Source organism: Eucalyptus grandis, chromosome 6 (assembly GCF_016545825.1).
Source record: "Eucalyptus grandis isolate ANBG69807.140 chromosome 6, ASM1654582v1, whole genome shotgun sequence".
Lineage (NCBI taxonomy): Eukaryota > Viridiplantae > Streptophyta > Magnoliopsida > Myrtales > Myrtaceae > Eucalyptus > Eucalyptus grandis.
Window position 1 is genome coordinate 5,196,179 of NC_052617.1, and position 9,736 is coordinate 5,205,914.

The following is a 9,736-nucleotide window of genomic DNA, read 5'->3' on the forward strand; positions in this document are numbered from 1 at the left end:
ACTGCTTGGAACGGCAATTCCGTCATAAGTGCTTCCAGAAAGGAAGAACTAGGCCGTATACAACATCCGAAGAGCAGATCCACTTGGTATTAAAAAAACAATTATTTAATTTATCGAGTAAATGCTCTCAGACAAATTTCGCGTCCTGCAGCCACAAAGTCTGAGCAAGACGATATTGACTGGCTATGAACGATTTATCATCTTTAAAATAGCAGTATCTGGCCGTACGCACCTCCACGTTGAGGAAAACCAGAGAAAGCATCAATTAAAGAGAGCAGAGCTTAGGAAGCTTTGAGTCAAAGTCAAATACCTTGTTCCAACCATATGAAACTCTACCCTCGATCAGACTACTTCTCGTTATCACACATTGGCCCGAATGTCAACATCTGAATCATCACAATCAGCACCATTGAACAAGCAGGAAATCGGAGATCTTTGAAAATTGGCCTTCTGTGAATGGACTTGGAGAATGACAGAAACAGAGTAACCAAGCTTTACATATATGCCTCATGGTTGATCGTCAACCTCCAGAACAAACAAAAGAAATCATGGATTCACCAGGATTAGAGACAACAGTGAATCTTCCAGCCTCCTTTGCCCTTTTCATGGCACTTTTTGTCATCATTCCACATGGTGCAATTCCTGTTTATGCCTCCACACTAGAAGCACAAGCCCTTCTCAAATGGAAATCCAGCCTTCTAAATCAAAACCTATCCACCTCTTCTCTATCTCCATGGACTCTTGCTCCTCAAAATGCTACCGGCTCCAATGCAACAGTGTCAAGCCCGTGCGGTTGGCACGGCATCTCGTGTAACCCAGCCAAAAGCGTGATTGGAATCAATCTCACCAATTCGAACATTAAAGGTACACTCGATGAGTTCCCATTCTCGTCTTTGCCATATCTAACCTATATAGACATGTACATAAACGAACTCTTCGGTGGTATTCCGCCTCAAGTCGGTCTTTTGACCAATCTCACTTACCTTGATCTCTCCTTTAATCAATTATCTGGGAAAATACCACGGGAGATTGGCAATCTCATGAAGCTTGAGGTGTTACACCTGCTCTCTAACGAGTTGAATGGCTCTATCCCTGATGAAATAGGTCAGTTGCGTTTGTTGAACGAGCTTGCCTTGTACTCAAACCAATTGAATGGATATCTTCCTTCTTCCTTGGGCAACTTGAGTAGCCTCGCTAGACTTTACATCTATAACAATTCATTTTCAGGTCCCATTCCTATTGAAATGGGGAATTTGACAAACTTGGAGGAGATTTACATGGATACCAACTTCCTAACAGGGCCAATTCCTCCCACATTCGAGAAATTGACGAAACTAACCCAACTCCATGTATATGATAATGAACTAATTGGTTCTATCCCACCGGAGCTGGGAAACTTGAAACTTCTTCGTCGACTCGCCCTACACTACAATAATCTTACCGGTTCAATTCCCTCGACATTAGGCAATTTGACAGAGCTTACCCTTCTTTATCTGTATGGCAACATGCTTTCTGATGACATTCCTGATGAGTTGGGAAACCTTCGAGCTATGATCGATTTGGAGCTGAGTATGAATCAGCTCAGTGGCCCTTTTCCTTCTTCTCTAGGCAACATGACTAAACTGAAATATTTATTCCTCCGCGAGAACCAACTTTCTGGATCCATTCCTAGATTCCTGGGGGATTTGATGAGCTTGGTGGTGCTACAATTAGATACGAACCAATTCACTGGCTTCATACCAGATAACTTGTGCCGAGGTGGATCACTTCGCAATCTCACCTTGGGTGGCAACAACCTCACAGGTTTCATTCCCAAAAGCTTGAGAAATTGCACAAGCTTACTCAGGGTACGCCTCGAGGAGAATCAACTCACTGGAAACATATCCGACAGTTTTGGCATCTACCCGAACTTGGACTTTATAGATTTAAGTTTCAACAAGTTCTATGGAGAAATCTCGGCCAACTGGGGAAGTTGTCAGCGTCTGCGGACTCTACGAATTGCTGGGAACAACATCACTGGTAGCTTGCCTCCTGAGATCGGAAACGCAACTGAACTACAAGGACTCGATCTTTCTTCCAATGGTTTAGTTGGCGAGATTCCAAAGGAACTCGGGAAATTGACCTATTTGGTGAGGTTGAACTTGAGCAGGAATCAACTTTCTGGCAGTATAAGTCCGAAGATCGCATCCCTATCTGGTCTTCAAATGATGGATTTGTCCAGGAATAGATTAAGCATGTCTATCCCAGAGAGTATCGGGCAGTTGGCAGACTTAGTCCTCTTGGATTTGAGCAACAACCGATTAAGCCAAGAAATTCCTAGCCAGATCGGGATGCTGACTCACTTATCCAAGCTAGACTTGAACAATAATTCATTGATCGGTGAGATTCCTGCACAATTCAGCAATCTGCAAAGTCTAGTGAAACTTGACCTCTCACACAACAATCTTTCGGGCCCTATATACGCAATTTTTGAGGATATGCCAGGTTTGGCCACGGTTGACATATCCTACAATGAGTTTCAGGGTCCGGTTCCAAACACCACGGCGTTCCAAGATGCTCCAACAGAAGCATTACAAGGCAACGCTGGATTATGTGGAAATGTTGATGGACTTCAGCCTTGTAGTCAATCGGAGCCGCAGAAGAAAAAATCCAACACTGTTAAGAAAGTGTTTCTCATTGTCTTCCTCATACTTGGAGCATTTCTCCTGCTTTCTTTCGTCGGAGTATACTACATTTTGCATAGAAGAAAGGACCGCCGACAAGTGGAGCAAGCACAGGAGAGAGAGAATATGTTTTCTATATCTACTTACGATGGAAGGATATCGCACGAGGAAATCATTGCGGCGACTGAGGATTTTAACGAGAGATACTGCATTGGATGTGGAGGATATGGAAGGGTCTATAGAGCAAAGCTAAGATCAGGCGATGTGGTGGCTGTGAAGAAGCTTCATCAGATGTCTGATAGCGGGCAAACGAATCAGAAGGAGTTTCAGAATGAGATAAGGGCATTGACAGAAATACGACACCGTAACATCGTGAGACTCCGTGGCTTCTGCTCACATCCCCAACACTCGTTCTTGGTGTATGAGTATCTGGAAAGAGGAAACCTGTCTGCAACCCTGAGCGATGACGGAGAAGCAAAAGAGTTGGGTTGGGATAGGAGGGCAAATATTGTGAGAGGCATAGCTCATGCTCTGTCCTACATGCACCATGACTGTGTGCCTCCCATTGTTCACCGAGACATATCAAGCAACAACATCTTGCTTGATTCTGAGTATGAGGCCCATGTTTCTGACTTCGGCACAGCCAAGCTTCTCAAGCTGGACACGTCGAATTGGAGCACTGTTGCTGGGACATATGGATATATTGCACCAGGTAACTCCATGGATATCTACTAGTCCTCTATGGTGAGCTTAAAAAGTAATAATCTGCCAGTAATAATGCATTTTCTTCTTATGTGCAGAGCTTGCCTACACGATGAGAGTGACTGAGAAATGCGACGTGTACAGCTTTGGGGTCATGGCAATACAGGTGTTCCATGGAAAACATCCAGGCGAAACCATCTCATCCCTATTAGCTGAATCGGATAAGGAGATTGTGACAGTCCTGAAAGATATGCTGGATCCACGCCTACCAGCTCCAATGCCAAGCACTGAGGATGAACTTCTAGTCATCTTCAAGCTCGCAATTGCTTGTTTATCCACCAATCCGCAACTCAGGCCATCCATGAAGATGGTTTCTCAGGTGTTATCGGCTCATCCGGCCGCTCACTAGTGTGGCCATTGTCCAGAGGTGGAGACAACCCAGTAATATGAAATTGCAAGAGGAACTATAGCTTCTAGCAAATGAATAAATATCTCCAGTGGTACTTTCTATATTCGTAGATGAGTGTATTATGATAAAGTGAGCTTATATTCATGACAAGCAAAGATTCAGAAGCCACAAGAGGACGCTTTGGTTGTGGCAACGATTATTACATTACTCCTCTTTGACGCATTACAATATCAGCTTGCAGTAGTAAGTATAACGTTATAATGCCTATTACTGCTGAAACTCTAATAGCTATTATACATAATAGCTTAGCGCCCTGCGTGATTGGATAGTATTAATCATGAGAACAATTTGCTTATGTAATGATTATATTATATTAATTAACCAATATAATGGGTATTGTTTATTAATTAGTAATAATTATTACAATTGTACTGCATGAATGGCGATTCAACTGTGCACAGAACAGTCAAGGAAGGGTAAGATGTCTAGACTATATATTAGGAAGGTAAGATGAACGGAGAATGGGAAATCCATATAAAAATGTAAGAGCACGTTTCAGAAGTTGAATGTGATATTAAGGGCATGAACTGAAGATATTAGTTCATCGAAAAGGATTTGTAAACCCTCCAGTGTTTCGGATTTTCCTCTTATAGCTTGGCCCTCACTCCATTCTCAAAAATTCAGCATTCCCTTTTCATGATTTAAACCAACAGTTCAATCTTTTCGGATAAATCTCTATGAACATAAAGTTATGACAGTACGCCATAAATGTAGAACTCCTATGCTTACATCCAAGAAGATTGCCGACACTGCTCACCCCACCCCAAAAAAAGGTTATGATATCACATTATCCAAGTAAATTTTGACCACAACCATTCCTAATGATACTTCAGCAATGATTTGTTTGCTGTAGCTGTCAAATTTTAGCAGAATGCATCAATCAAGCATTGATAACATCTTATTGAATTAAGACCTTAGGTGGTTGGCCCAGCGATCTCGAGGTGGAGAATGGCTGCTAAATGAAAGGGAGTACATACTCAATTTCCCTTGACGTGGATTTTAACAAGAGAATGTTCCACATCCTATATGTAACTACAAAAAATTGCCATAAATCACTTGGCAGCACAGGATGAAAACAGAATGGAATCGATAATCACTGTATCCCAATGAAATGTATTGAAATCAAGATTTAACACTACACAGGGAGTAAGAAGATGGAACGGACAAACGCAACCATTCATTGCAGTAGATGAACTTGCAGAAAATTAGGACAATCGCTAAACCAAACGCAAGTATGAACACATAACACCAATTAGCACATCGGTCACATCTCTAGCCAATCATGTTAAATACTGGAATGAAGTTTGCCGTATCCCTCGACGAATTTAATGAAAGGAGAGTAATACCAGAATATGTTCACAGTAAGAACCAGAAGAAAATCCAGACACAAGACTATCACGTGAAATAGTTGGTCCAGGCCGTATCTTATCAAACCAATGAGATGCTGCTCTCACCACCAGGCGGTTTGCGCACGCCGCCCAGGTAGTCCCGAGATTCTACCTTACCATCAGCAAAAATGTCGTTGCCACTTATCTCGCGCAGTTTCGCCACACTTAGTGGTTTCTCCGCAGATGATGGAGGCACATCGCCCTTGAAGATGTCGTTTCCCGAAAGTTCAGTAAATTTCTTGTCATAGATCTTCTTTGCCGTCTTCAGCACAGGTTCCTCAGTGGACATTATATTGCTCTGTCCTCCAGCAGGCTGATCCATGTAAAAGTATTAAAGTCAGGTCATTCTAGATCCAAGAATACCTCAGAAGAATGATTTAGAGAAAGAATCAATATAGTGCTATGCTTGCAAGAAGCATCATGGATAATCATTGGTTAATTCCATCGAAGCTTCTCAAATATTGCATTTTACTAGGCCTACTTGATGAGAAAAAACTTCAATACGTATCAAACGTCATGTGGTTGACTTCTATCCCAATGTGACAACCAATAATAGCATGTCTTCATTGAATATAGAACTACCCAGGTTCAAAGCCACCAAGGAAGAGGGGAGGTGGTTACTTTCAACTGACATGCTGTATCAGTTGCCACATAACTATTTTCTCATGCTTAAGACAGAGGTAAGAGTAAGGACAAACACAACAAAGTCACTTACATTAGAAACTTTGACAGATGTGCGTAAATTACGTGGTGCAGGTTCTCCCATATCTTGATGCATTGTGTGTGCGTGTGAAACCACCGTCCTGGGCAAGATTTCAGGTGGAGGTGCAAATATGTCATGCCCACTAAGTTCTTTGGACTTAGCATGAGAGATCTGCTTTTTCAACATCCCGTCCGACTCACTTTCCAGCGTCCCACTCAATTCGCGTTGTTTTGCAACCTCATGCAGAGTAGTTGGTTTTCTCGGAGAAACGCTCTCTTCCTCACCAAAGGAGATGTTACTGATTCCAGCAAGGGCTTGCTAGTAATGTTTTACAGAGGAAGTCAAAGTAAATTAGGAATCACCATGGAGATTTAAGATTAAGTATGCAGGAATTAGGACCTGGTACATTTGTCTCAGGCCAAAAAAAGGAAAACAGAAAACAGAAGTACCTGGTACATTCGGATTCCTGTTCTGTTGTTAGGAGTAATATTGCCAGACTCTGACGGATCAGTTTCTCCACTATCCAAAAAGATGCCACTTCCAGTTATCTCCTTCATTTTGTAACCCGAACACGGTTTCCTAGAAGTTGCAAAAAGTGGCTTCAATGTACAGAAAAAAGGAAGGAAAGAAAGGAACCATGAATGAATGAATGGGAATATATACATATAGATATGCCCAAACATTTTCACAGCACTTATCAGTAAAAAAATAAAATTTTGCATTTTCTGCATAGTCATAAATTGCTGGTGGCCACTAATAGTAAGAACTCATTGCCTAACACTGATCTTGTAAATCGAGTTCATTTATTAAAAAGGACCAGTGCACATTATAAGCTATTCAGAATTCACAGTAAGAGAAACAAAGATTTTAGAATGCAGTATAAAGCATATTTAGCCAAATTTAATTTATCTTGAATGGCATCAGATACTTGCAGCATCCAACAAGGACTTCGTGGGGTAGCAATCCTGAAAATCAACTGTATTTCCCCTGAGCCCAAAGTAACTCAGAGATGAGTCCTACCATACCCATGAAAACTAATTGATCTGTCAAAGTAGAGTTTGTTCATCTTCTTGGAGAAAGGCTTTTGCCTAATTCCAAACACTTCTTTTATGAACTTCATGAAGTAATTTTTATTAAAGGAACAGTTAAACCATTCATTTGGACTTAAGCTAGACTAGAAATTCCTATCACAATATTTTTTTATGACAAGAAAGCCACCTTAGGTAATTGTATCCTCAACACAGTCAATACGTCCTAACCTCGTGGATCAAATAGGATGCCAATCTCAGGGGGTTGTAAATGTTGGTTGCCCCTTCCAACCTTTTTTTTCCTATTAAAAGAAATTATAATGAGACACCCACTGAAGTTGGATGGCGTAAAAAACACGGAATTTTTTCTACTTGGTAGTGTGGCTAATCAAACTTCATGTCACCTTCTGAATTTATAATCACATGCTAATATGGACAACCAAAGATGTTTGTAGCCTATACCAGAAGAAAAAGCAAATTTAATTTAGTATAATAATCACATGATGCTGAACTAGAATTGGTACTCGCACTTATTGTAAGGATTAATGTGTGTGTGTGTGTGTGTGTGTGTGTGTGTGTAAATAGTTAGATAAGTTTTTAAAATTAATGTGAGATTGGCACAATCTGAAGTAAAAGTCAGAGAGAGAGAGAGAGAGAGTAGTAAAATGGCAAGAGAAAAACATTGTTCTGACAAGTAGCATTTGATTATTCTTAGAGTTTCCAACTTCATGTATTTGTCCTCACATACCTTCTGGACTTCCTTCTAAGTCAGGAACCTCTCCTTCCTCTATATACTAATCCAAGTATAGATCTTATAGCACTCAAAAAAAGATATAGTTGTCAATCATCACTCAAATCTCAATTCTTGGTCGATTATAAGCCGCACCTCAACAACCCAAAAATTACTCCCAAGATAATTTGTTTAGTTTGCTATTTAGAAGGAAAAGGGACACCCTATAAGAAAATGAGAAATCCAAATCCAAATCCAAAGATAAAAATTCTAAATTCCAATCTACCTTACATCACAAAGATCCGAACGCTATGCATTTATCCTATTCTGCTCAGAAAACAAAAAAAAAAGGAATCTTCTCGCTTGTGTCAAGATTCCGGTGCAATGAGATCAACCGCATCTAACTGAACTTATAGAACCCAGAATTCAACATCTGAAACCGCAATGAAACAATATATATATTAAATATATACAACAATAAAAAGTTTGCAAAAAGAGAGAGGAGATAAATGCGAAAATGGTAGTAAACGAAGAGAATGCAATCTGCATACAAGTTAATTCAAAAAAAAGGGGGGGGCAAAAGTATTATCCACTACGTGAAAGTGACGATATGAATGAAGCTGAGCTCTACCAAATTCGAGCGAAATGGAATCGGATCTCACCTCTTGTTCAAGCTCTCAGATTCCTCGTCAGTCACCTGACCTCCAAACACCACCTTGCTGATCCCATCCGACGGCTACCACACATCCCCCCATGACCCAAGCAACAAAAGACCCAGAAACCTCATCACGTTCTTGCACAATCCAAACCCACAAAAGAAAGAAAGAACAAAAAAGAAAAAGAAAAAGACGCACGCCAAGCAGAATCGCTCAGAACCCAGAAGAAGCAAACCGGGAGGGACTACCTGATGGGGACGCGCACCGGGGCGAGAAGAGCCGGACCCGGGTCGGGCCGAGTCCGGGGACGGGGCCTCGGACCACGTCAGCAGATCCGCCGTCGAGGTGTGGGGCTTCCTCACCGGAGTGCTCCTCTCCATCAAAACCTCCCGCTCTCTCGGTCCCGCCCCCTCCCTCTGTCCCTCTGTCCCTCCCTCTCTCTCTCTCTCTAGCCCTGGCTCTCACCCCGCGCCCGCAGCAGGAATTGAAATTCCCGTCTTCCGAATGCTTTACTTCCCCCCCTCCCGCCGGCGAGCCGCGGAGCACACCAATCGGCAGCGAATTCAGCGCTTCGAAAAGCCGAAGCTCGGACCCGAAACATAGACAGTGTAAACAAACTATCGAAAACCAAGAAGAAGAGGCCAAAGGGTAGAAACAGAGAAAGACAGAGCGAGAGAGAGAGAGAGAGAGATTTCTCTTCAAACGCAAGTCTTAAAAGGGTCGCTCTGTTCTGTTGCGGGCGAGGGCGACGACGGAGAGGAGAAAAAACGACCAAACAAAAACGCCCCGATTTTCTTTTTTTTTTTCTTTTTCTTTTTCGTGCAGTCCGATAAAATGTTTTTCTTTTTTCTTTTTTCGAAAATGAGGCGTCGAAATGACGAGAATGGCCTCGCGGTCTGGACGCGCGGGAATCTCGCGCGGGACGTCCAGGGGCAGTTTGGGGAGACGACCTGAAAAAAGAAGAGAAGGAGAGAGTAGTGTAATGTTGAAATTTCGAATACGGACGAGACGACACGACATGGTGATTGATGATGCTAAGGGAGGGCCTCATATTGCGGTCCGAACGGTCTTTTCGTCGTACGCGGAGCACGTGCGGACGAGCTGACCGCCAGATGGCGGTGGCCGTGGAACGGTTTAACCGGCCATTAGAGCACTAAATGGACCAATCATCGCGTCCCAACGATGCATGGGATGAGGTTTTATCTGGATAAGCCCGTGTCTTGGGGGCGCTTAAACCGGCTACCGTCGGTCAATCCCTCCGCGCTCATTTTCTCGTTCATTTCCGCCAAGCTTGGAAATTTAAGCAGGTCATGAAAAATAAAATAACAGAGTGATTTCCCCCTTTCAATGTTGCCCTCTATCTTAATAAAGGGATTTTAATTACATGTCGGCGTTAT

The 9,736-nt window shown here is 42.3% G+C and overlaps 2 protein-coding genes across 2 annotated transcripts; one reads left to right on the forward strand and one right to left on the reverse strand.

Moving 5' to 3' along the window:
* The first annotated feature begins 590 nt into the window (after positions 1-590).
* On the forward strand, positions 591-4,002 carry LOC108960302 (MDIS1-interacting receptor like kinase 2-like). The gene is made up of 2 exons (XM_018875411.2): positions 591-3,375; positions 3,464-4,002. The coding sequence occupies exons 1-2, from the start codon at positions 606-608 to the stop codon at positions 3,772-3,774; spliced, it is 3,081 nt and encodes a 1,026-aa protein (XP_018730956.2). The 5' UTR covers positions 591-605; the 3' UTR covers positions 3,775-4,002.
* Positions 4,003-4,991: 989 nt separating this feature from the next.
* On the reverse strand, positions 4,992-9,087 carry LOC104451059. The gene is made up of 5 exons (XM_039315840.1): positions 8,588-9,087; positions 8,346-8,419; positions 6,375-6,504; positions 5,938-6,243; positions 4,992-5,535 (listed from the first exon to the last, which is right to left on the reverse strand). Exons 1-5 carry the CDS (start codon positions 8,717-8,719, stop codon positions 5,263-5,265), a joined length of 915 nt encoding a protein of 304 aa, XP_039171774.1. The 5' UTR covers positions 8,720-9,087; the 3' UTR covers positions 4,992-5,262.
* Positions 9,088-9,736: the final 649 nt, after the last annotated feature.

What these genes read in the sequence shown, in the direction of transcription:
- LOC104451059 (XM_039315840.1), bottom strand. Translation starts at nt 8,719, where the DNA reads ATGGAGAGGAGCACTCCGGTGAGGAAGCCCCACACCTCGACGGCGGAT. An exon ending in TCTGAGAGCTTGAACAAGAG is followed by an intron (nt 6,505 to 8,345) that starts GTGAGATCCGAT and finishes TGCAACTTCTAG; the next exon opens with GAAACCGTGTTCGGGTTACA. An exon ending in CATCTGTCAAAGTTTCTAAT is followed by an intron (nt 5,536 to 5,937) that starts GTAAGTGACTTT and finishes TACATGGATCAG; the next exon opens with CCTGCTGGAGGACAGAGCAA.
- LOC108960302 (XM_018875411.2), top strand. Translation starts at nt 606, where the DNA reads ATGGCACTTTTTGTCATCATTCCACATGGTGCAATTCCTGTTTATGCC. An exon ending in ATATGGATATATTGCACCAG is followed by an intron (nt 3,376 to 3,463) that starts GTAACTCCATGG and finishes TCTTATGTGCAG; the next exon opens with AGCTTGCCTACACGATGAGA.